Here is a 27,231-nt window from a genome sequence, read left to right on the forward strand (position 1 = left end):
GCCAGGAGGTCCTGCAGGAACATTATAAAGCTGAGACATTCAACATTTACTCTTATCTATCTAATATCTATCTTTCATATTGGGATGGTGTGAAAAAAAATGTGAGCTGCATAAGCGAATAGATAAGAAACAATGGATACAAAAGAAAAAAGAACCATAGAGAACACACATACACACACACACACACACACACACTCACACACACACACACACACACACACACACACACACACACACACACACACACACCAACACAATGCTCTGGCACCGTAGCCTGTGTGATTGACAGTTCTATCAGCTCAGTTCAATATGCTAATGCTGTATTATTGGCAGTGGCTCCGTGATATTGCACACCCCCACTACCACAGAGGAGCAAAGCCTGATGGGAATTTGCTAAATGGTGTAGCTGTCTCTGTAGGTGTGCAGCATCACAACAGACCCAGGATCTGCTGCTAAACTGCAGGATGTGTGAGGCTGTGGGTTTGAATCCCATTATTTAGAGCAGGGGTGTCAAACTCAATTTCATCGCGGGCCACATTCGCATAAAGGTTGCACTCAAAGGGCCGGTTGTAACTATATAAATATATAATATATATATAAAATAATGTATTATATTACATTATTGCCTCTGAATTGGATTATTATCGGATAGGATAATAACTTAGTAATTAACTACGTCTGAAAGCAGAAGTCCAGGGCAAATAATTGCAAGTCTCTTCAGTGTGCCATGTCACAAAACGAGATGCATTGTGGGACATGTAGTTTATGGGCAACCTGCTTCTGTAAAGTGGCATGGAACCGTATAATAAACGTATTATATTCTTTGCAAGCTCTGACGGGGCCACATAAAATGAAGTCGCGGGCCGGATTTGGCCCCCGGGCCTTGAGTTTGAGACCCCTGATTTAGAGCCTCTGTCTTTGCATGCAGTGTGTCAGAGAAACACTTTTCTTTCTCCTAATGCAGAATCTGTTCACCTTTTAGCTCATCATCACAAATCACATTAAAGATCAGCTGTAAATCAGGATGATGATGAAGTGCATCATGTAACAGGTTTATCCCATCAGAATCATTCATCTGTTCTCCAGTAGATTAGCATTTACACGTAGTGTCATGCTGATCTTTTGAAGATTATTTACAGAGAGCATTCCCTTTGATACTCTGCCATTTTGTAATTCTGATATCATCATCATCATCATCCTGTGTACTGGTACATTTTGTACGAGGAATAACACATCCAGTGATGTCTAATATGTTGAGAGAACACACAAAGTAAAGACAAACTGGAAGACCAAAATTAAATATTGACACTGTGTAAATAGGATAATGTTTGTATTATATTGGAAGAAGCTCACTATATGCACCACGAGTACGCTGCACATCAAAATCAGGCCCTAACAAAACATATTATGCTCATTTCCAGGTTGCTATTTTAGCCTTTGCAGACCATTTACATGCACAAAAACCAATATTACACACTACAGGAAAGGGAAAACCACCAAAAGCATAACATGGTCTCTTTAATATTCTTCATAAGGAAATAAATAAACCTTTTTCCTCCTAAATCTCTTCAGTTATACATTGCTATCCAAGAATATACGAACACAATTTCCAGCCAAAGTGATGAAAAGATGGCATTGAAAGCTCGAGAAACACATTTGAAACGGCGCTTTCCGGACAATAAGGAAACACTAATCTGCGATTGATCAAACTGCGATTTATGCGACATACAAACATCTCTGGTGGCCCAGCAGGCGTTTTGATGCTGGTCCAGAAACTCGTTCTTTGGTTGAATTTAATCTGCGTCAAATCCTCTTGATCACGAGGGCGTTGTTTTCTGTCTTCTTATCTCTTTACCTGTCTGTGTGTTCACCTGTCTCCCACTTTACCTGTCTGTCTGTAATTCAGTTGCCAAGTTTGTTTGTTTGTTTATTTTCAGTCTCTTTTTGGCTGCTTGCCTGCCTTTCTCTTTCTCTTTCTGTTTATTTTTGTGATTTCTTTTTTGTTCAGCTCGAGGAAAGACTTGCAGCTCCGGATTTATGCCGCGTGTTGAATAGTAACTGTTTGTTATTTTAGCCCATAGCAATCTGTCCAAAAATAATTGTTTTGGGTGTGTGTGTGTGTGTGTGTGTGTGTGTGTGTGTGTGTGTGTGTGTGTGTGTGTGTGTGTGTGTGTGTGTGTGTGTGTGTGTGTGTGTGTGTGGGTGTGTGTGGGTCCCTTAAATATTTTTCTCTTCAGCTCTTTGTCATGAATGTGTAAAAAGGTCAGACCATGTTACACCTCCTTCACTTAAATGGAATTTTCCTTACAATCAACACCCAGCAGATTGCACTTTCGAGCTTGAAGTGTGTGTGTGTGTGTGTGTGTGTGTGTGTGTGTGTGTGTGTGTGTGTGTGTGTGTGTGTGTGTGTGTGTGCGTGTGTGCGTGTGTGCGTGTGTGTGTGTGTGTGTGCGTGTGTGTGTGTGTGTGCGTGTGTGTGCGTGTGTGTGCGTGTATCATGTTGTGGTGACTTTCCCAAGGACACTAGTAAATGTTGTCATGGATCGAACCCCTCATTTGCAAATCAGCGTACAAATACCCTGGGCCTCCGAACATAACCCAATCCCCATGAGGTAAATGATGACCTTTTAGGGTGAATATTTTGAGGTTTTAGGTAAGGTGAGGTTTAGGAAACTAGAGTCGGGGTAACATAAGTCTACACACTTTAGAGTGACAACTTGTTTTAAGTAAAGGTTAGGTTTGTTTAAGCAGTGTGTGTGTGTGTGTTTGTTTGTGTCATGTTCTGGGGACTTGCTTTAAGATTAATGTTAGGTTTAGGCAAGTAGCATAAAGCGTAAGGAACTATGATTGTGTGTGTGTGTGTGTGTGTGTGTGTGTGTGTGTGTGTGTGTGTGTGTGTGTGTGTGTGTGTGTGTGTGTGTGTGTGTGTGTGTGTGTGTGTGTGTGTGTGTGTGTGTCTCCCTCCTTCCAGCCTGGTAAAGTGCTGAGCCCTGAGAGTTTCTATATTTAGCTGCTGGTTCAATCAATGACGGCAGATCCACAGCGCCATGACTCTGCATACTGATACTGATAGTACTACTGCCTGTCGCCCAACTCCACTCACCTCTGGAGTGAGAGGGAAACAATCAAAGAAAGATGGGCAACATTTGAGAAGGAATGACAAGAAAATGAGAGCAAAGCCGGCAAAAGAAATACAAAAATGCAAAGACAGAGAGACAGATGGAGCGTTAATCCGATCACACGGTTACAGGAAGATAGGAATAGGCACCTGGAGGAAAGGAAAGGAGACGGTAATGATGTGTGAAGCAGGCAGGTGAGGAAGAGGAGGGATGAAAGGAAAGAGACAGGTGTAAACACAGAGGAAGAGGGACCGAGGGATGAGGACAGATGGAGAAAGACGACGGTGGTGAAAGAGAAAGAACAGGTGTAGAGTTCAAACAGGCAGAGATGAAGACAGAGAGTGAAAGAAAAGAGCTGCAGTGTCTCAGGAAATAGAAGCAGAGATTTCCTAAGAGACGGAGAGACGGAGGGAAGAAAAAAAGAGATTCCAGGGGAAGGAAAAATAGAAATTGAGTTCACACAAAGGCAAGCACACTGCAGGGTTTTTCTGTAGTGAGAGAGCAGAGTGCACTCTGTCGCTGTGAGATGTAGCCGAGTGGATTTGGAGAGAAATAAAAGCAGAGGCGTGTAGAGGAGGTGGGAACAGGTACATCAGGAGAGAGAGAATCAAGACTGCTGAGATGTGACAAAGGAAAGATAGCAAGGAAAGGAAAATAGATGTATTCCCCCTGACGTGGAGTGAAGCACTACAGAGAGGTCAGAAATGAGTCACTGCTTGTCCATATTACACCGAATAATCTAACCTGGCAACATCTTTGATTTAGGAATTGAGGAAATACTGCTTGTGGTTTCTTACCAAGAGCGAGATTATAAAATCAAAACCATTGTCATTACATTACTTGTCATTTGTTAGACGCTTTTATCCTAAGCGACTTACATACATTGAGTACTGTGGACAATCCCCACAGGAGCAATTTGGGGTGAAGTGTCTTGCCCAGGGACACAACGACATGCTGACTGCAGTGGGACTCAATCTTGCTATCCCCTGATTCGAAGTCCATCACACTATCCACTGAGCCATAGCCTCCCTAGTCGTTAGACATAATGTTAGAGCAAATTTGGTTAGCTTATCTTGGCTTAGCATTAATACTGAAGAATACTGAAGGGGGAAAAGCTAGCATGGCTCATGGATGGATTCACCTACAAAATGTCAGTCAGAGAGACACTTCTCAAGCAGGAGAAGATATGATATGATGAAAAAGAAACATTAGAAGAAGACTACAAAGAGACCTGGAAGAAACACAGAGATGCAAAACAACCACAAAGCAAATACAAAGGGACTCAAAATGAACAAACTGACACAAAATGACCATAAAGAGACATAAAGAAACCCACAAAGAAACACAAAAGGACTTGAAATTGACTACAGAGACAGCCATTTGCATCTCTTTGTAGTCATTTTTTGTCCCTTTGTATTCATTTTTGCAGTCATTCTGAGTCTCTTTGAAGTTATAATATGCATCTTATAGCCATTTGTCTCTCTTTGAAAGTGTTAAGTGTGTCCATGTCGTAATTCTGAGTCTATTTGTAGTAAAACTGAGTCACACATGTAGGAGATATGATGGGTCTTGTCTGAACCCAGAGGGGCCATTGTCTCGTAAACCGCCCCTAGTCTGGCTCTGTCTAAAAGTAAAAATATCCACCTTCCAGCACATCAAAAGCTAGCTAATTAGCATGGCATGTTGGTTGTTTACAGATTAAAACAACTCTAGATATTTTATGTTAATTAGTGAGCTTTCAGACACACACACACACACACACACACACACACACACACACACACACACACACACACACACACACACACACACACACACACACACACACACACACATACAGTTGTGTTGTTTTTATGTCTGCCGGCAACACAACTCTGTTTCTTTCTCTCTCCCAGGATGTGCATAAAATAAACGCAGTTCTGTACACACACTTGCACACACACTTACACACACACTTGCACACACACTTGCACACTTGCGCTCTAAGTAGCCGTGAAAACTGGAAAGCGCCTTGAGCACTTGGAAAGCACTCGCTGTAAATCCACACTATTGTTATGTTGGCTGTGATCCGTTCTGGGCTGGAATTACATGACGACACACATACATATATTTAAACACATCCAGTTCATACTCTCTTAAAAGGGATAACTATTAACTACAACACATTTTCCTCAGCCCTTTTTACTCTACCAAGCTTAAACATATCCTAAACTCAAATCTTAGCTAACCTTGATCATAAACATTTCTTAAATGGGCTATATTATGGTCATTTGAGGATTAGGTTCAAATGTGTCTTTTGTGCCTCTACAGTGAGATGTTTTCATGCTTTAATGTTCAAATGGTCTTTATTTTTAGCACACTGTACACACACAATCTCACACACACATCCTTAGAACAATCACAAACTCAGCGCCATGTAACCAAAGCTCAGAGACCCTCAGAGTCCCTCGCTCCGTGTCTCTCATTATCATCGTCTCCATCTTATAGCTGTTGTCATTAAAGGTTGCTAAGAAACAACCAGCCCATTTCAATTACACAGACGAGCATTTGTGTGTGTGTCCTCTGTGTGTGTGGTTGAGTGTGTGTTTGCTGTAAAAAAAAAAATTCTGTCCTCAGCTGCAGTATTTCACAGTAAAGCGATAGGATCAATCTGTTTCTCATCTGCAGCAGGGCTTGAGGCCTGGTCCTCTTCCCCTGACACACAGACAACACCGCCAACCAGTTTATTTTGTCCTGTGGTGGTCAGTTAGGACACACATAATAATACTGCTGAAGAATTGTAGGAATAACAACTAAACAAAACCAGTATACAGATATTGCTAGAGTCCCTGTAAGGCTAAACTTGAGCTAAATGCTATAAGGCCTTCAACAATGCTAACATGCTAATTTGTACCATGTTCAAGGTGTTAGTTTAGCAAGCTAATAAGCACAAAACACAAAGTACAACTGAGGCATTATTTGGTCTTTAATTAAAATTCCGGATAAATAATGTTGACATTGGTGCTTAAGAAGGGTTAAAGGTGGGGTAGGTAAGTTTGAGAAACCGGCTCGAGATACACTTTTTGTTATATTCCATGGAATGCTCTTAACATCCCGATAGCAATGAATATCTTAAGTGCTTTGACAAAAAATCCATAAAAAATGTCATCTGTGGAAGCCGTAATACTGTAAAAAGCACGACCAATCATCTGAGCCGGCCCGGCTAAAATAACTGGATGGCCTACCTGCCTGTCAGCCTTCCATCTGTGCACAAACTTATCTCGTGCCCTCATTGGTCATGTGCGCGTTCGTGTGTGTTGGAGGAGGGGCTCTGTAAGGAAGTGGCAGATTTTTTCCGGCTGTGTATTTTCAAATTCTAGCGCACTCGAGCCGGTTTCTCCAAAATTACCTACCCCACCTTTAAGAGATCATCCTAAAAATTATGATTGATCCTAAGGGCATGTCTGAACAGAATTTCATGGCATTTTATTCAGCAGCTGTTAAAGTATATTTCAATCAAAACCACAAATGTGAACGGTCGGTAATCAACAAAGCAACATTCAACAACCAGCTAATGAAGATATGAGCTGCTATAAAGTAGCTGGAAACCAAAAAATGAGGTAAAAGACGTGTTGTGTTCACAGCTTGTTGGACAGAGCTGAGCTACAGTAAGTGTTCCCCTTGTTTTTTAGTCTTTATTATAGAGGTCAATGTTAGGCTCATTCTCAAACTAATTCTCAACAATATAAAAAAAAAAGGAAATGGTTTTCACAGCTTGGTGCCTTCAAACACAATGTTGCAGGTTAAGTGAGGATAAGCACCACCTCTGTCCTTTGCGCTACAATAATTCTGCGACTAAATTCTCCACTTGAAGATTCAAGCTAAATTTGAGGCGTCCTGCATCGCACTTTGCTGTGTCGTTTTCACCAGAAGTGAAGCTTTTGATTAGGCCACGTGCCATTAGAGCCCATTACATTTAAGTGTGTGAGTGAATGTGAATGAGAACGTTTGATTTAGTGGCTGAAGCCATTATCGCCGTGAGTACTGAAACGGTCCCTGTGGAGCCTTTCTGCACATCCTCTTTCTCTCTCTCTGTCTATGTCTGTCTCTCTCTCACACACACACACACACACACACACACACACACACACACACACACACACACACACACACACACACACACACACACACACACACACACACACACACACACACACACACAGACTAGGTTTCCTTAGGGACCCTCATCAGGCCTCGGAGCTCCTTTTAGCAGCTTCCCTGGGGATCTCCATATCTCTGAGATAATTGTAATAACAATCCATCCCTCCTTTCCCGCGCCTACCTATGACTCGGATGTTTGTCTTTCTGCCTGTGAGCTCTACAGAGAGTAGGAAAAGACATACAGGTCACTGAGAGGAAGAGGAGGAGATGACACTCATGACAAGGAGCTAGTGAAGATAAAGAGATGAGAGCAAAAGATGCGGAGAAGAGAAATCGCCAACAGGGCAGGGAGGGTTACTTTAAAAAATGTCTTCCGTAACAATGATTTATCATCTAAAAGAGCAGTGTAATCAGTAATCCTATCTTTCTTTATGTAACTGTAAGAGAATACAGTTACTTTGTTTGTATCCTGATTGCATAATCACGTTACATGTTATAGACAAGTGCAGTGATTATTTTTGTAGGCCAACCCGGAAGTCAGCATTGCAAGATGGATGTTGGATTTTGGAATATTGAACAAAATAAGAAGTGTAGCAAACACACATTTATGATTCTTACAAGTTTTGTTCAGCAGGATAATCTCCACATATTACAGTTTTTATCAATTGCTAACACACTAAAATTATACATAAAGCACAATTATTTTAACTGACACTCAAAGAGCAAAACATCGGCTCAAATCTCCAAAACTCTAAAACACGTTTTCAGCTTTTCACACAATTTGCAAATCAACATGGCACTTTTTGCAAACCACTGCACACGTTTCTCCACGTGAGACACAGGCATCTGACATAAAGTCACGTGTTAGCAGGTTTAAAACACTGATATTCAAAATGCCTCACACATGGACCAATAATCAAGAAACACGTTCAACCTGACCAAACACCTGATAGCATAATTGTTGGCTCATCAATCAGGATGTTAGCACTATAAAAAGACCACAGGTGAGTACTTTCTTACAGCAACAATGGAAGCCAACATGGAAGCAAGAGCCAGAGGAAGAGGTAGAGCTGGAGGGAGAGGACGTGGACAAAGAAGAATACTCTCTAATGAAATCTGGGCCACTTTGATTGACCATGTTATAAACCACGGTTTGACGACGAGAGGCTGGACAGAGGGTTCAGCCTAATATTTTGTTACTCTAAGTTTTTATTTCTATCTACTGTATTTGACAGAAGCATCATTGTGGTTTTGCGTTACAGAAACAACTATGTGCTGAGATGCATGTTGCACAATGTTATTTTTTAATAAAATGTGTATTTCTTCATTTACTGTATTTCTGTAAACTCAAGCAACTTTCTCTGCAGAACCCTCTATGTACAGAGCATAGCCCATAACAGATGAAAGTGCTTTAGATTATTGCTCAGCAGTGTGCAGTTGGGTGGTCAAACAATCTAGTATTATGAATGAAGTGTGTTATATTTGGTGCACAAGTTTGCATGTGGTAAGTGTTTATGTAGTTTTGAGTGCAGTTCTTCACTTAGCAGGAGAAATGAGATGTTTTGCACTTTGGGTGTGTGGTTTTGTGAATTGTGTTTAGTGTTCTGAGAAACTGAGCAATTTAAAAAAAAAAATGTGTGTTAGCAATCGAGAAAAACTGTAATACAACGTGATGATATTTTTGTAAAAGTAGAGAGTTAACGTTGGGCTATAAAAGGAACAACATCACGGTCACATGACTTCATGTCACCACCGCTAAGCTAAATGATGATGATCGGCGTGATGACATTTAGTCGTCTTATTTATTCACTTCTAAGCGATTATAATGAAACATAAAAGCTTCAGATGTTCATCAGTTGGATATTAACTGATATATTTGTCTGTTGTTGAACAAAATGTAAAAAAATCTCCTCAGCTTGTGTTACCACAGATCTCATATTAGACTTATTTCACACTAACACGTTCATAATAACATTGAGTTTTTACCGTTAAGTGATAAAATGCTAACTCATTTCCAGGTTTTAGGACTCATTCCGGCACCGCTCTATCTGTTACTCTCCCAGTCTGATTGCCAGCAAGGCCAGAAGAGTGGCGTTTTTAAAGGAAAGACGCGAGAAGTCTGCAAAAATAAATTGAAAGCGGGATGTAGAGCATGAAGGATGGATGAGCAGGGACTTTTAAAGGTCATGTGTATTAGAGCCGTGTGCAGAGACAGTCCTCTTTCCTCTCCTTTATCCTTCATCTCCCTCCATCACTCTCCCTCTTTCATCCTCTCTCTCTCTCTCTCTCTCTCTCTCTCTCTCTCTGTCTGTGTATTGTTCACCCTCCCTCCATCCCTCCTTCTCCCTCCATCAGCTTCAAAGAGCTGTCTCTCTGGCAGACCTCGGGGCACCTGCCTCTTGAGGTGGAATAAAATCACCCGTCCCCTATGCTTTTGTGTGTATGTGTGTGTGTGTGTGTGTGTGTGTGTGTGTGTGTGTGTGTGTGTGTGTGTATGTGTGTGTGTGTGTGCGTGCGTGCGTGTGTGCGTGCGTGTGTGTGTGTGTGTAGTTCCTCTGAATTGCAGTGAGACCCCTAGGCCGTGCCATAACAAACAAACAAACCCAATGAACAGGTGGAAGTGGGCCACAGGGTCAACTCTCCATCAGGGTTTGCTCTCTATGACATTATCTTACAGTGTTGTTGGTTTAACCTTTTCAACACAAATGTTATTATCTCTGCTCGTTTTCCCAGAGTGTGTCAGTCTCTCATTGTGAGCTGGGAGTGTTACTTTAAAGAGGCCCTATCATGCTTTTTGGGGTTTTCCCTTCCCTGTGGTGTGTTACTGTATATAGGTATTTGTGTATGTAAACGGTGTGCAAAGGCAGGAAAGGAAAGAGATAACCCAAGAAGCATAGGGCTTATTTATAGCTGCAATATATTAAAGTGGCAATAGTCAAATGTTTTGCTTTACCTCGTCATTATGAAGTAAAAGTTGCTCGCACAATGTAATCGCTGCAGAGTTTAGAATGGTCCCTTATAAGCCTCGCTTTCATCCATGCCTTTCTGTCTGCAGTCAGGTCGTAATGATGCACCCACAGAGAATTATCACCAGCTCCCCAGAGCTTTAAACTCCAGTCTGTGAATTTACTTGTTTTGGTTTTGAATCACCACTAACCTTCTGTAGTTTTTGGCCAAGAAAAAGAGATCATAAAAGGTAGTACACAACCTGCTCAACGACAAACAGCAAACAAAGTGAGCAATTAGCTGGAGAACGTTCTTTAGAGAATTAAAACAGAGCAAATAGTAAAAGTGAATATTGGATGGCTCGACAACCAAAGACAGACGACTGTTCAAATGAACAGTAGGAGAGAGAGGAGGGAGAGGAGAGGAGAGGAATGAGGAGAGGAGAGGAGAGAGAGACGAGGACAGGAGAGGAGAGAGAGGAGAGGAGAGGAGAGGAGACGAGACGAGAGAGAGGAGAGACGAGAGGAAAACGGAGGAGACGAGACGAGACGAGACGAAGAAGAGAGAGATAGAGATAGGACGAGAGAGAGGATAGAGAGAGAGGGAAGGAGAGGAGAGGAGAGGAGGAGAGGAGAGAGAAATGGAGAGAAGAGGTAGAAGGAAGCAGAGGCGTCGGAAGAACTAGACGACTTGAGAGAGGAGACGGAGAGAGACGGAGATGAGCAGAGGAAGGTAGAGAGAGCGAGAAGGGGGAGGAGGACGAGGAGAGGAGAGGAGAGGAGAGGAGAGGAGAAGACGGAGGGGAGAAGAGAAGAGAAAATGAGGGAGACGAACGAGACGATGCGAGAGAGATGAGAGAGAGGAGAGGAGAGGAGAGGAGAGGAGAGGAGACGAGACGAGACGAGAGGAGAGGAGAGGAGAGGAGAGGAGACGAGAGGAGACGAGAGACCAAAAACTGGTAAAAATGCAACCTTTTTTCATCACAAATACACACATACACACACACACACATATACACACACAAACACACACACACAATGTAATTATGTATCCACCCACGTTCCAGGTAGGTGGATACATAAATACATCCGTTTTTATTGGTTGTAATGAGGTTATGTGAAAACACATACAGACAGTACAAACATGTCTATGTGTGTGTATGTCTGTTTGTGTGTGTGTATGTCTGTTTGTGTGTGTGTGTGTGTGTCTGTTTGTGTGTGTATGTGTGTGAGATACAGAGAGGAGAAGCAGGGAAAAGGATTAAAGAGAGAAAAAAGCAGAGTGGATGTCGGACATCTATATTAGTCCTCCTTCTAATGAAAGTCGTTAAGAGTGAAGCAGGAGAATCAGTCAAATATGGAGAGAGGACACTGCTCAGTGTTGGATGAAGGCCAAAAACCACCATGCACACCCTTAATCACAGAGTGTGTGTGGTGTGTGTGTGTGTGTGTGTGTGTGTGTGTGTGTGTGTGTGTGTGTGTGTGTGTGTGTGTGTGTGTGTGGGTGTGTGTGTGTGTGTGTGTGTGTGTGTGTGTGTGTGTGTGTGTGGTGTGTGTGTGTGTGAGAGATAGAGAGGGGTGTATTGATCGGTGGGCTTGTAGAGAGGGAAACTGTACTACTACCACAGCCCAACCTCCACCGCTCACACAACACACACACACACACACACACACACACACACACACACACACACACACACACACACACACACACACACACACACACACACACACACACACACACACACACACACACACACACACACACACACACACACCATCTTAACTATAGCTTCAGGTAGATAATTATGTGAAGCAGTGCTGCTGGCTGTTGTTGCTCATTGATCGTCTTCTAATAGGCTGTCAGGAGACACCGTGGTAAACCCTTCAGGTCAGAATCACAAAATGCAAAGGATCATCTCACACTTTGTTAAAAGGAAGACTGAGGAATCCAAACACCTGTAAGCTAAGTCGACTTTTTCAAATGCTTTTGTGATATTGCACCTTTTTTTTTTAATGTAAAACTTATTTGAGTTCTTTTGGTATGTCTTTTATGTCCTAAAAAACGTTGAGAGCAGCGAATAGTTTAATCAGTGTTTTGTGAACACCAACTTGGCCATTAAAGCTGATCTTCATTTTGATTTATATAAACGAGGGTACAGCTAAATGACAAAAACACCTTTATGTATAATGCGATACAATTCATCACCACCTCAACCTTTATTCTCCAAAGTAAAGTTTAATTAACGACTCGCTAAACACTGCATATGGGATTTATTGCAGGACTGCAAAAGTTCAACACAATATATGGGAAATAATATTTTCTAATGAATGTCATTAGAATTCCAGCCTCAGCATTTTGTTCAACATTCATAATCTAATTTTGCTAAGATAAAAATAAAGTAGGACTTTATATTATAACATTAAAGGGCCCATGTCATGCTTTTCCGGTTATTACCCGTCCCCTTGTGTGTTATGAAGGTTTTTTCTGCATGTAAACGGTCTGCAGAGTCAAAAACCCTCAAAGTACACCCTGTAGCGAGTAAAACTCTAACACAGAAAGACCTGTCTATGCTGCCCCAGAACGCCTCGTTGGAGATTTCTCATTTTCCATTGTTTGCTTCCTGGGTTCTGTGACGTGTGAACACCCAAATCAACAACAAATGACCGGATTGGCCCAAATGGACCAATCCGCGGAGCACCTCACACACCAGGATCCCTTGGCTAACTAACAGGGAGTCCCCATTGACTTGCATAGAGCTCCCTGAACGCTGGTGAGTCGGGATCGCAGAGAAATGCTCTCCGCAGACCCATTCTCACAGCATTATAAACCTTTTTCTTACTCAATATCAAGCCACACTTATTGTTTTGACTTCGGCTGTGAGTGTTTGTGTGTGCTCAGGATGAGTTTCGCTTGTTCTCGCTGTATCGCAGACCCGGAAACCTGTCCGCTCCTCGCAGCAGCGAGCCTCACAACGTCCCGACCAATCAGAGCACACTGGGCTCACAGGGAGAGGGGGGGCAGGAGCTCCAACAAGCCGTTTAGGACAGAGAGTGAATACCTGGTGAATACACATACTATACAGAGATGCTGTATGAGAAACCAATGTGAGTTTGGAAAATTGCACAATTTAAATCTGTTCTAGTAGACCTCAACAATGGAAATATGATCAGTAGAAATGGCCATGACATGGGACCTTTAAAGTCAGCAAAAAACAAAAAGCTATTCAAATGTTTAGACCATGCTCCCAGTTTTTCATAAACATTTTATTTATTTATGTAAACTCATGCCATGATACTCTATTTTATTTCATGATATATTGCTCTTTAAACCCTTCATTAATCTAAATTAACAAACGAAATATTTGTATTTATTTGAACAAATGTAGGCTTTGGATTTTGACTTCTGGTTTCATCTCTTCTGCTGCCCTCCAGCGGTTTGAATAAAGAACTACAAATTCTCCCATAATGCACTTTCTCACTTATTTTTACCCACAATCCCCCGCTGCCTGTGCAAACCCTTCGCACCAGTGAAGATGGCGGATAGAGCAGGTAAAACATCGTGTCCTCTGCTTTAAAATATGTTAAATATCTCCATAATGTGATTTTGTCTTAGTAAATGTTTATATTTTATCAAACTGTGTGTGTTGTATGGTCTGTCTGACCGTTAATGGATACATTTTAAGGGTTTTGTCTGACTGTAGGCCGCTGAATCCTTTAAGTCACGTCAAGGACTTTGCTTGTCATTGCTCGTTTTCTGCTTTTAAAATACATTTAGGAGTCTCTTTTTGACATGTAACTGTCATGCTAATCTTTAAACATGACTGTGACTTTGTGCAAAGCTGTCATAATTAAGTTGTCTTTGCATATGTACGTTATGTAACCGTTTCTTTCTGCTAGCATGCACTGTAGCCTTCAAACTCAGTGCCTGTTACCAATAACTTTGATATTGAATTCGGTTTATTTGAACCCTGAAACACAAACTATTCCTTAATAACTAAACGCATGAAGTACGAATTTGCTTTACAGTGGGATTTGAACGGTCTGCCATAATACTTAATTCATAGTAACGTTAGCATTCATGTCACCCGTTGCAGATTGACCTTTTTAGCTGCATTAGTCTTTTATTTTATTGCGGGGTTTTTTCAAAGAGAGAAAAACTTTATTGATCCCCAGGGGTAAATTAGGTTATATTACATTTAACATATTTTGTTGTGAACTTTATTTTCACAATTTTACAGAAAGTAGAATACAGTGCTGCAGCAATGCATCAGTAGAAAATACACTTTAGGACAAAGGTGAATGGAGTTGCATACAATACATACAAATAGCAAGCATATAGTGCTTAACCTTCTAGTTAAGATAGAAGGAAAGGGAAGAAGTTAATCGATTGTTTTATTTGTATTGAAGAACACCTCCAGTGAGTGTTATATGTGAATCAGTGTTTTTACTTTTATTTCTTTATTTTTTGAAGTTGAGATATTTGTATATGACCTCTGTATGAAGACTTAAATAACTCCCGGTCTTTGCTCTCTCCACTTGTGACCAGTTCCCGTTGTTGAGAAGCGTCTGATGGAGGTGAAGCTGGGAGAGCTTGGGACGTGGGTCGGAGGTCGCGACTTCACCCCCAACGGGATGATCTCTTCCGTCCGCAAGGGTGAGGAAACCTGCTCTGACGTTATGTCTTGAAAGGAGGAGCTGTCACAAAAGGTCAATTACATAAAAAAGGGTGCAGATCCCATTTAGATGAGAAGAGATTTGATAGAGAAGCAGCAGTAACCATTAGGCGCGTTCACACCGCAGTACTTTTCCCACTTTAGTTCCAATATAGTTCAGAAATGTCGCGTTCACACCAAAAAAATCCGGAACTAAAATTAGTTAATGAGAACCTTTTTACCCCCTTTTCCGTCCCTGATAGAGAGCAGGGACTTTCGTGGAAGAAAAAGGTTCCTATGTCTGATTGGCTGGGTGGATTGCAAACCACGCCCCGTAAAACTCCCAAAAAGTTTTGTGAAGCCGCCATTTTATTATCCTCGCATTAGCATTATTAGCATTAGCCTAGCGCACAAACGCAGAGAGACTAACTTATGGGAGCGGTGGAGATGAGGAGGTTCTGGCGATTTACTCGGAAGGCTTCAGTAGAAGCAGCTGGGAGTCCCAGCAGCTTCTACTGAAGCCAGTCCCCAACTCCGGGGACTTCCGGCCGGGGACTTCGGGTGGCAGTATACGCCGTGAAGTTGTTTGCGGCCTGCCAGTAAACCCAAAGCAGAAGAAGTGACGTCAGCGGCTCATTTGCCTAATCCTCCCCCAGGGACTTATTCCGGTGTGAACGCGACCTTTACTAAGTTCATGAGAACTAAAGAGTTCTGATGAACTAAGTTCTGATGAACCTTTGTGGGAAAAGTACTGCGGTGTGAAAGCGCCTATTGGGTTTAAAATCAAAACAGTAGCAGAATGAAGCGAGTGTAACAGAAAATATTTAGATACAGAAACCACATTTGCCTCCTTTATCAAATTATCAAGATGCAGTGGGAAAACAAACCTGATCAAAGATTGTTGCATGTTTTGTTTTTTTTTTTAAATGCAAGTGGTTTCAGCAGTACATTTTACAAGAAATCTTAAGTCCTATTAAACAAATTTGATCTTAAATATCATACCTGTTTTAATGTTTAAAATTCAGCGAGCAGAAATGATGCCTTTCTTTTAGGGCTGCTCGATTATTTGGCTCAATAATTGATATCACGATTATTAAAAACTAAATGGATTATTATCCATTTAGTTTGAAAACATCAATTTATTGAAAAAAGAAAAATATTTTTAACAGTTGATTACCCTGAACTTTAAGTATAATTCAATTGAAAAAAAATTATAATCCTTTTATTTCGATGATGTTGTTTTCATAATCGTTGCAAGCCAAAATCGTAATTGCGATTAAAATTCGATTAATTGAGCAGCCCTACTTTCTTTCTTTTCAACATGCACATTTCCCCCAAATTGTTCTATGCTGTGACCTAGCAACTGTTCTGCACGGTTGTCGTGTCAGTGTCTTGCATGTCATTCACAAAACATCCTGAGGCTGAAAGTAGTTCCCAATTTGTTCCTCAGAAAATCCTTAATATAAGGTGCATTCTCACCCCTTATTTCAGGACTCTTACATTTTGAATAATCAATATTCCGTCCAACTCAGTTTGAATAATAAGTCATTCAAAAACGGCCTTAATAAGACCTCGTAATCTCTGAAATCTTTCAAGCATCAATCATGTTGGTCAAAGTTTCTCTCAGCAGCTTTGTGAAAGCTTCTTGCCTCGAGCTTTTCCTCTCTCACCCATGTTTATTTACGTTCAAATCTGTGCATGTTGTATTCAGGTCATGAAGAGCTTTATAGTTTGAGGATGAAATGTGAATGTCGTTCTGTCCTTATGCTGTTTGTGTTTCACTCCCAGGCTATGAAAGATACCTCAACAAGTACATCCACGTGAAGAAGGGAGGCATCGGTGGTCTTTCCATGGTGCTGGTTGGCTACGTGGTGATCAGCTACGTGTGGAGTTTCGATCACATCAGTAAGAAGGCTTTCCTTGTTTTTTTAGGACATTCTTTTCAGATAATGTCACTTTCCAATGATCCACAAAAACACTTGTTAACACTTAAACCTCTTTTCTTCCAGAACACGACCGCATAAGAAAGTACCATTAAGCTCCTCCCATCAGACTTCCAGGAGCTTCTGTTCCCCGGCTCTGTGTTGAATATGTGACTGTTGTGACCAATAAATCTATACTAAAATGTACTGTTGGATATCATGTGTGGTTGTTTGTGAGTTTAGTTTCCATTATCTACATTTCAGCTGTGTAAACAGTGAGAATTCTCAACTATCAGAAAGTGTATGCAAATATAATCGGTACATCTGTTACAAAAAACATTTGTTTCCACTGTCATAAAACTTACATTTGAATGTTGTGTATTAAGAAGTAACACTATGCCTCTACACACACACACAACTGGTAGATACTCATTTCCAGGATACACATGTATGGTATAAAACTTCTAAAGGTCCCATGTCATGGCCATTTCTACTGATCATATTTCCATTGTTGAGGTATACTAAAATAGATTTATATTGTGCAATTTTCCAAACTCACATTGGTTTCTCATACAGCATCTCTGTATAGTATGTGTATTCACTCTGTCCTAAACGGCTTGTTGGAGCTCCTGCCCCCCCCTCCCTGTGAGCCCAGTGGCCGTCTACGACACAGCGAAACCCAGCCCGAAACACACACACGCAGCCTGGCTGGGAGTTTGTGTGTGCCCAGGCGTGACCCCACACCAGTGAGCCAGCTCAAGTGTCCCGCTCCTCGCAACGTCCCGCCGAGTGTGTGTGAGGAAGTCCGCGGATTGGTACGTTACGTCACTACACCCGAAATACGTCACTATACCCAAGAAGAAAACAATGGAAAAAGAGAAATCCCCAACGAGGCGTTCTGGGGCAGCATAGACAGGTCTTTTCTGTGTTAGAGTTTTACTCGCTTCAGGGTGTACTTTGAGGGTTTGTGACTGCAGACCGTTTACATGCAGAAAGCTACAGAACACACAAGGGGACGGGTAATAACCGGAAAAGCATGACATGGGACCTTTAAGTGTGTAATTTGTGGTAAACGGGTCATTTAGGTTCTTCTGAGAAAATCGAAACCATTACCGGATGGTTTTGGACTCTTAACAGAGTATAAACATCATGAATTTACATTGTACTGGCATTTATCACTTTTTTTTTTTATTGCATTTACACTGTCGGACAAATTTACTACAAGAATCAGAATAGAAAGACAGTTATGGTGTCACTGATGCAGTCACATGACCCAGGGGAGACTGTGGAGAAACAGCAGCTTGTTACAGCGCTGTTGGATCCTGGGTGTCACATCTATTTAAATATTGTACAGTACAAACGTAGAAAACTCTGAAGACTGACACATTCAAAACCACAGATTGTGACCTCTTCTCTTTCTTGTATCCACAAAGAATAGAAACAGTAGCCATGTTTATCTGCCAATGTTCATCCTGAAGTGACACACTACAGAGGCAGTCAAAGTCTTTAAGTTCAGCCTGGGGGGGGGGGGGGGGGGGGGGGGGCTTCTTCTCTTCTGCTGCTCACATTGTGGTGGGGTGGGGGGGGGGGTCCGGAGGTTACTGTCCACTCAGGAAGGCGAGGTGTCCTTTAGTGCATTTGTTGGCATAGTGGCCCTTCTCACCGCACTATAGACACAGGACAAGAAAACAAAACATGAATGGCTCTTAATCAGAAGCAGATATTAGAAAAAGCTCCTTTTTGCTTTCTTGCCTAGAGTTATTTGAAAAAATAACAATGCCTCTCGTGCCTTTACAGTCTATATGTAGCTGGAGCCAGTTAGCGTAGCTTAGCACAACAACTGAAAATACCAAAACCTCATAAAACAAGATCAATAACCTGTTTTATGTAATTTACTTTCTGTACTAACAGTGAGTGAAGTGTTACAACAGAGTTTGCAGTTAAACACTGGCTTACTGAATGTATTATCATTATGGTTACAATTTGAACTGCACAATCTGTACAAAATAACTCATTGGGATTATTGTGTGAGTACCCTAGCAGCACAGTTTTGAACAGATAGGCTCCAGTATGTTCAAAACTGTGCTTCTAGGGTACTCACACATACATCACTCCCACCCTCATCCACCTCCACGGGCTGCCGGTCCGCATAGCCTACAAAGTCCTCCTCCTCACCTACAAGTCCCTCCATGCCCATGTCCCCCAGTACCTATCGGACCTCCTTCGCCCACATGCCCCACCCCGGAACCTGCGGTCTTCAGACTCCGGCCTGCTTACCACCCCCCCGCACCAAACTGCGAACCTTCGGGGACAGAGCCTTCAGTGTGGCAGCCCCCACCCTCTGCGGAGATCCTCAACATCCCCACGCTTGACTCCTTCAAAGGCCCCTCAAGACCCATCTGTTTGCTAAGGCCTTTGGCCCCTAATCTATTTGTTGTTTTGTTTGTCTGTCTGACTGTCTGTCTGACTGTCTGTCTGTTTGTCTGACTGTCTGACTGTCTGTCTGACTGTCTGTCTGACTGTCTGTCTGACTGTCTGTCTGACTGTCTGTCTGACTGTCTGTCTGACTGTATGTCTGACTGTATGTCTGACTGTATGTCTGACTGTTTGTCTGACTGTCTGTCTGACTGTCTGACTGTTTGTCTGACTGTTTGTCTGACTGTCTGTCTGACTGTCTGTCTGACTGTCTGACTGTTTGTCTGACTGTCTGTCTGACTGTCTGTCTGACTGTCTGACTGGTTGTCTGACTGTATGTCTGACTGTATGTCTGACTGTTTGTCTGACTGTCTGACTGTCTGTCTGACTGGTTGTCTGACTGGTTGTCTGACTGTTTGTCTGTCTGACTGTTTGTCTGACTGTCTGACTGTCTGTCTGACTGGTTGTCTGACTGGTTGTCTGACTGTTTGTCTGTCTGACTGTCTGACTGTTTGTCTGACTGTCTGTCTGACTGTCTGTCTGACTGGTTGTCTGACTGGTTGTCTGTCTGACTGTCTGTCTGTCTGTCTGACTGTTTGTCTGACTGTCTGTCTGACTGTATGTCTGACTGTTTGTCTGACTGTCTGTCTGTCTGTCTGTCTGTCTGACTGTCTGTCTGTCTGTCTGACTGTCTGTCTGTCTGTCTGACTGTTTGTCTGACTGTCTGTCTGACTGTATGTCTGACTGTTTGTCTGACTGTCTGTCTGTCTGACTGTCTGTCTGACTGGTTGTCTGACTGGTTGTCTGTCTGACTGTCTGTCTGTCTGTCTGACTGTTTGTCTGACTGTCTGTCTGACTGTATGTCTGACTGTTTGTCTGACTGTCTGTCTGTCTGTCTGTCTGTCTGTCTGACTGTTTGTCTGTCTGTCTGACTGTCTGTCTGTCTGTCTGTCTGACTGTCTGTCTGACTGTCTGTCTGCCTTTTGTTTTTGTTATGTTTGTTTCTACTCCTGTTCTTCTTTGTAAAGAGACCTTGGGTCTCATGAAAGGCGCTATATAAATCCAAGTTATTATTATTATTATTATTATTATTATTGTATCTATAAATATGATGCCATTTTTAAATGATTCTCGATATTGGAGGATTTAATCATTTCTGCATCATTCATATTATCTTTTAAATATATTTTAAAAAGGTTAAAATATATAACATGTATATAAATAAGAAAGCATAGAATATATTTCCCCAAACTACAGCTTTACGATATTATACTTAACTCTATTTTACAGCGAAATTCCCATAATAATAATAACCTTTATTTATATAGCACCTTTCATGCTCGACGCAGTATGACAACAAATCACAATATCAAATGAGGAACATAATTAAAATATGTAAAAGCAATAAAACATGAAAAGTGATACTACTAAAATAAAACATGAACAGTGATACTACTAAAATAAAACATGAACAGTGATACTACTAAAAATGATAAGCCAAATTAAAAATGGAGGTTGCTGTTCTAAGATCAAATGGGAGGCTGTTCCACAGTTTGGGGCGATATCAAAACAGAAAGCAGCCTCTCCAGTTTTCTTGTAATGCACTCTTGGTACTTTTAAAAGTGAAACATTGGAGGATCTAAGTGTCCTTGCTGGTTGATAAAAAGAGAGACAGTCACTTAAATATGTTGGGGTAAGATGATGTAAAGCCTTGTAAATCATTAAAAGCACATGACTCACCTTGTAGCAGGTGACCTGGTCCAGGGGCCGGGGCCCTCTGTTGCCCCCCATGTGGTTCTGATGATGAGGAGGAGGACCCATCGGCATGTGGTTCTGCGGGCGCATGCTGGGACTGGAGTTGGTCAGCTGGATGAGAGAGAGCGACGAGCGGCCGATGGTGGGAACCGGCTGCAGCAGGAAACACGGAGAGAGACATGGTTTTTACTCTTCAGCAGAGGTGGGAAGTAGTGGAGTACAAATACTTCGTTACTGTACTTAAGTACATTTTTCTGGTATCAGTACACGACTTTTTACTTTGACTTCTTACATGTTGAACACAAATACCTGTACTTTCTACTTCTTACATTTTCCAAACAGGCTGGTTCCTTTAGTTTGAATGTGTGTTTGGTGGCGTGATCATTATTATTTAGAGTCATTGCGTGCCTATTGATTTGAACACGATCCGTGTATCCATCATTTCCTGGTCTTCTCTAAAGAAGAGGGACCAATGAAAACGTTGTCATGTTGCCGTTGTTCAGCATGGAAACATTCATTAGCTAACAATGACATTATTGTTCTATTAATATAAAGGGAGGTCAGGTACTCTTTAAAACAGCTGCTAGTTATGGGTACTTTTTACTTAAGTACATTTCAAAGCCCATACTTCCTCACTTTTACTTAAAGCTGGGATAGGTAATTTTGGAGAAACCAGCTCGAGTGCGCTAGAATTTGAAAATACACAACCGGAGAAAATCTGCCACTTCCTTACAGAGCCCCTCCTCCAACACACACGAATGCGCACATGACCAGTGAGGGCACGAGATAAGTTTGTGCACAGATGGAAGGCTGACAGGCAGGTAGGCCATCCAGTTATTTTAGACGGGCCGGCTCAAATGATTGGTCGTGCTTTTTACAGTACTACGGCTTCCACAGATGACATTTTCTTATGGATTTTTTGTCAAAGCACTTCAGATATTCATTGCTATCGGGATGTTAAGAGCATTCCATGGAATATAACAAAAAGTGTATCTCGAGCCGGTTTCTCAAACTTACCTACCCCACCTTTAAGTAAAGAAGTTTAGTCAGTACTTCTACTTTTACCAGAGTATTTTTAAACATGAGTATCTGTACTTCTACTTGAGTAAAGGATGCGTGTACTTTTGCCATCTCTGCTCAGCAGGTAAATAACGGAGCAGTGTAAAGATGCAAGGGCTTCAGCAGGGGGGTTTTCGGGTATTTGTGGTATTAACTTACCTTTGCCTGGTTTTGCATTTGCTGTGACAGAGGAGGCTGTTCATTGGCTCCCATAGGCAACTCAAAACGAGGGCTGTAGGAAAACATCTCACTGTTAGATCTACATTACAAAACCAAATGCTACAACAGGTGATAAGTGTTTTTTCACTTTTTTTAATCTGTATGAAACAAATATAGAAAGGGTTACGTACTGCATGAATTTACAGGATTTCCCCTCCGGACAGAAGCCCACCAGGTAATTCATACAGATCACTCTTCTTGTGTGTCTGTGTCTGCAGTCAGGACCTGAGACCGGGAGAAAGAAAACAAACAACAACCTTTAATTCATTTTTATTAGAAAAGTATCTGGGGATATTGACTTAGTATCTATAAAAAGTGAATTTTAAAATAATGAAAAACGTGCTAAAAACATTTAGAAACTTTTTCAAAATAATTCTATAGTTTCATAATAGAGAGGCGAAGTCCCGCCCATCTACATCCGACCCATGGGACCTTATTTCGGAAAAAGTATGTATTGAAGTCAATGGGGAGAGAAAGATTATCTTTCGATCCCGTTTGAATTGTGCCACGAATTACACATATGATGTTTGTCAATCTTAAAAAATAATTTCCATGTCAAAAAAGTCACAGTTTGTCGTAAAACTGTTGAAATATAAGAGTATGAAAAATACGCAACTAGAAAGACTACAAATCCCAGAATCCCGGTCCCGCATGCTGGCTCTTACGAACCGACTAACTCCCCTTGTGTGTATGTACAGCTCTCAACATGCCCAGACTTGGAGTGATTTTCACCTCTTTTAATACTTTTCGCCTCATTCTGAAAGAAAGAAGTGAAATGTGCCAACGTGACGGCCGTCTTGGTGTGTGGTGCGAGACGGGAGATGTAATTCATTGAGCGGTTTCACACAAAAAAAAGTGTTACTTCACAGTTTTACGACACATTTTAATTTTTTTGACCACATTTCAAACGGAATCGAAAGATAATCTTTATCTCTCCATTGACTTCAATACATACTTTTTCCAAAATAAGGTCCCATGGAGGTCCCCCGGAAAGGGAGGGATTTCACCTCTCTATAAGTATCTATATAATGACTAAATACTTAGTGTTTCAACATTATATATATTTTTGGAAGAAATGACCTAGTATGTCAACAAGAAAATGACTTTGTTTCTTAAAATACTGATAAACTTATCAAAATAATGAAGTAGTCAGTTCAAATAATGCTATAGGGTCAAAATAATTACTTAGTATCTAAAAAAACTCTTTAAATAATGTTAAAGTTTCACAGTAAAATTATTGTCTATATATTGTCAAATTAAAACCTAAAAAAAAGTTTGGTAACAATTTTTTTGATTTGAAGTCATGATTTTGAGAACGTTTTTCTTTTTCTGGCCGGAATGGGCTTCCATACAAACTGTATATTTGGGGGTAAAACTATCAGTACAGCAGGGATGTTTTTGTGAGCAGGTCGTACCGTGTTTGCAGAAGCCTCGGTCGTACCAGGGACAGTCTTTGATCTTGGACTCTGGGTCGATGTGCAGGAAGGGACACTCTTTGTTGCTACACTCACCTGAAAGGGTCATCACAAGAATTATAAAACAGGGACAAATACACGCAGTGATTTTATCAATTAGGAGCTGTTCAACAGTTATAATCTAATGTATTTTATATGACATCACGTCAACTGACCAAATTTGGAGTAGAAGTAGCATTCGGGCATCTTGGTCATGTCGTATTCGTGGAGGAACTCGCACTGGTCTCCTTTCTTACACAGTCCTCTGAGCCAGTGCTTACACACCACCGTCTTCTCTCCGCTGATGTGACGGAACGGACACATCCCACCTAGGAGGGTAAACAAGTTAAAAATAGGACACAAAGGACGGCACAACTTTTCTGAAGAAAAACTACAGGGCATCCAGTCTTGATGTTTGCTAATGAATGAATCACATAGAGGATATTATTGTGAAGCAGATAATTGCTCCCATTAGATTGGTTTAAAAAAGGTAAGGACATTTTCAGCGGGTAATTTAATTTGTTATCAATCACTTAACAGAGTGTATTAATTTCCATTTTCAAAATAATAACACTATACAATTAAACTGGAAGACGCTAAAGCATGTAGTGTACTGTAGAGTTTATTTATTGTATTTGTGAACCGTTGATTTTAGCTTATATCTGAACACATACATTATCTGAGTACTTATCCTTGCTTGGATATTTTTTTGAAAGGTTCTAATTAAATGTAAGGATTACAATGGCTGCATTATGGGAAGTGGATGCAAAACATAATCGGTACATCAAAAAACATTTGTACAGATTAAGTTTCCACTGTCAACATAACTGTGACATTTGTCATGAATCCCTTTGTTGTGAAAAACCCTGTGTAAAATGTGAATGTTGTGTATTCAGATCTAACACAAGGCCTCTCCACAGACACAACTGGTAGATAAGAATTTCCAGGATACCTATTTATGGTATAACATTTTAAACAAGTGCAGTGGTAGTTTGTGGTGTACCAGTAATATAGGTTATTTTGAAAGTAAATAGAAACCATTACAGGGTGGTTTTGGGCTCTAACAGAGTATACACATCATGCATTTACAATGGCGGCATTATGGGAAATGTAGGATCCAGTATTTTTGAAGGCTTACTAGTTCTAGAAGATAAAAGTCAGGATAACTCTAATGCTTCAGATTTGACCATCATGTTTTTAACCTATCTGTTGTGAATACCCACACTTTTATGGAAGTACAGTGTGTGATTGTTGTCATGTTGTGTTTTTACCTTTCACACAAGCTGCTCTCATGAAGAACTCACACACAGCAGACCCGGATTCTGCAGAAACACACACAGTATTATTACAACCTTAATAAATACATTAGACATAAAGCTAAGGTCAACAGTTGTCTATAGACTATAGTTCACCTACAGCGGCTAACTACCAGCTAGCATCCGAGCACTTACTGTCCATGCCGGGGAAAGGCAGAGGCTGAGCCCCGAGCTGCTGCTGCATGGCCAGCTCCAGGTCAAACTTCAGGTGATCCACGGTGGCCAGGAGGTCCTGCATGTCTGCGAGAGTCTTTCGTGCTCCTCAAAGTAAGAAATATCCGTTTTCGGTTAGCTAGCTAGCGCTTGAGCTATCTAAGTAGCTTCTTCTCCAGTCAGCTAAAGTGGCTAACCGGGCTTGCTAGGCTAACCGATAAGGAAACAATACGCGTGCTCCCTGATGAGGAACCAGACAAGCTGCTGTTCTTTGGAGCTTTAATTGTCTGTTTTAGAGAAACCTGCACATGAGTCGGTCTGTTGCTTTTAGTTACAAACTGCTCATTCTCAACAGCAGAAGGATGGAAGGCGCGCGGCCTGACCTCTGACCTGACGGATTCAAGGCATCACTAAACGATCGTCGAGTGGAGCTCACATCAAACTGTGGTGCCTTTTTACTGATTTATAATAATGTATCAATATGTTTTTGGAAAAAACTAAATAACAAGCAAGATATGTTGAATGTGTCATAAGTTCCACCACCATAGTTGACTTTTTTTCACACTTATTTAATTATTAATGTCTACATTTAAATTCCAAATGCCACTTTCTGCCTGCATGCTGCAGAAATAAACTTATATTAAACTAGGTTTCATGAAAGGGGGGGAATTACAATTAGTGCACACAATTGAGTGATTTCTTGAATTAATTATGAAACAAATACAACACTTGATAATCTTATTCCATAATCTAGTAGGTACCTTTCACACAATTGTATACAACAACTAATTTTATTCTTATATTTCATATTTGTATTTCGACCTTGGCAGGAGATTTGTAAGTAAGTAAGTAAAACTTTATTTATATTGTGTGGTGGAACATTACGGGACATAATTAACTGTGTTATAGAGAGTGTGTTGCGCCACGGACCTGTTAGGTAGCGCACCTGTGGTTTGTTATCATTCTAGCTTGAGTAGCATGTAATGAAGTTGTTCCTACCTTTCTGTGTAAACTAATGGAAAATAAAGTGTGGAGTTCCATACTCCAGGGTTCCTACGGTCATTAAAAACCTGGAAAAGTCATGGAAATTCAAAATGCAAATTCCAGGCCCTGGAAAAGTTATGGAAAACAATATTTTTCCCAAAGTTTTGGAAAAGTTATGGAAATGTAACTAAAGTTGCATCAAATATAATTTATATTTTATCTAATCGCCGAAATAGTAATACTATAATGATAATAAATACTGTATCGTATAGTAATGAAACGTAAAATGGCATTTAACTGTCGAGGTATTTTGCTGGTGAGAGATTTTAGTTGCTTTAGCCTGTAGAAGCTAAGTATGTTTTAGATAGGCACAACATGTTTCATATGCAGACCTTATTTAACTGTTCCATGTTAAAATAAACAATTTTCAGTGGTACCGCTGAGAAAGAGTAATTTTTTTGGTCGTGGAAAATTAGGTAAAGGTCATGGAGAAGTCATGGAAAAGTCATTGAAAATCAATCATTGGTGAAAGACTGTATGAACCCTGATACTCAACACGCCGCCTCCGACTCCCATTCATCGGCTCTAATAGCACCCTTCTCAACACGAATGTACAAAGTGCTTTACAGTATACAGTACACAATACACAATTCATAGTACAGGCATAAAACACAGCAGGTAAAACACAGGAAAAAACACCAATGAAAAACAGCTACAAAACGCACCTCCCCAAAGGCCTGTCGGAAAAGGAGAGTCTTAAGCTGCCCCTTAAGAATCTATACTGAGACAGAGGCTCTTATTGTCTGGGGGAGTTTATTCCAAAGCCTTGGGGCCACCGCCTCAAAGGCACGGTCCCCCTTAGTTTTTAGCCTGGTCCGGGGCACCCTTAGGAGGCCTTCCTCAGAGGACCTCAGGGCCCGGGTTGTGCTGTGAGGGTGGATAAGGCCGTTGTGTATATTCTTTGTCGATTCAACACTATTTTACAATATTGTACAACAAATCACCTCTGGCTGGCAGAGAACTCACTGCTCCATAGTTTCTCTTTGGTTAACTGGACTTTAAATTCACACTGTACATTTATATTTTAATATCCTG

At 41.1% G+C, this 27,231-nt stretch overlaps 2 protein-coding genes across 2 annotated transcripts; one reads left to right on the plus strand and one right to left on the minus strand.

Annotated features, from left to right (window-relative positions):
- Positions 1–13,664: 13,664 nt before the first annotated feature.
- Positions 13,665–16,988, plus strand: atp5mf (ATP synthase membrane subunit f). The gene is made up of 4 exons (XM_034144227.1): positions 13,665–13,756; positions 14,754–14,861; positions 16,648–16,764; positions 16,869–16,988. Exons 1-4 carry the CDS (start codon positions 13,741–13,743, stop codon positions 16,895–16,897), a joined length of 270 nt encoding a protein of 89 aa, XP_034000118.1. The 5' UTR covers positions 13,665–13,740; the 3' UTR covers positions 16,898–16,988.
- Positions 16,989–18,356: 1,368 nt separating this feature from the next.
- cpsf4 (cleavage and polyadenylation specific factor 4) lies at positions 18,357–25,562 on the minus strand. Its single transcript, XM_034144224.1, has 8 exons — positions 25,135–25,562; positions 24,955–25,005; positions 23,860–24,012; positions 23,645–23,740; positions 22,361–22,454; positions 22,170–22,242; positions 20,937–21,104; positions 18,357–18,448 (listed from the first exon to the last, which is right to left on the minus strand). The coding sequence occupies exons 1-8, from the start codon at positions 25,235–25,237 to the stop codon at positions 18,380–18,382; spliced, it is 807 nt and encodes a 268-aa protein (XP_034000115.1). The 5' UTR covers positions 25,238–25,562; the 3' UTR covers positions 18,357–18,379.
- Between the last annotated feature and the right edge of the window lie 1,669 nt (positions 25,563–27,231).

This window comes from Trematomus bernacchii, unplaced genomic scaffold (assembly GCF_902827165.1).
Source record: "Trematomus bernacchii unplaced genomic scaffold, fTreBer1.1, whole genome shotgun sequence".
Taxonomy (NCBI): domain Eukaryota; kingdom Metazoa; phylum Chordata; class Actinopteri; order Perciformes; family Nototheniidae; genus Trematomus; species Trematomus bernacchii.

What these genes read in the sequence shown, in the direction of transcription:
- cpsf4 (XM_034144224.1), bottom strand. Translation starts at nt 25,237, where the DNA reads ATGCAGGACCTCCTGGCCACCGTGGATCACCTGAAGTTTGACCTGGAG. An exon ending in AAATCCTGTAAATTCATGCA is followed by an intron (nt 22,243 to 22,360) that starts GTACGTAACCCT and finishes GTTTTCCTACAG; the next exon opens with CCCTCGTTTTGAGTTGCCTA. An exon ending in AAATGCAAAACCAGGCAAAG is followed by an intron (nt 21,105 to 22,169) that starts GTAAGTTAATAC and finishes TTCCTGCTGCAG; the next exon opens with CCGGTTCCCACCATCGGCCG.
- atp5mf (XM_034144227.1), top strand. An exon ending in GATCTCTTCCGTCCGCAAGG is followed by an intron (nt 14,862 to 16,647) that starts GTGAGGAAACCT and finishes TTTCACTCCCAG; the next exon opens with GCTATGAAAGATACCTCAAC. An exon ending in GTGGAGTTTCGATCACATCA is followed by an intron (nt 16,765 to 16,868) that starts GTAAGAAGGCTT and finishes CTTTTCTTCCAG; the next exon opens with AACACGACCGCATAAGAAAG.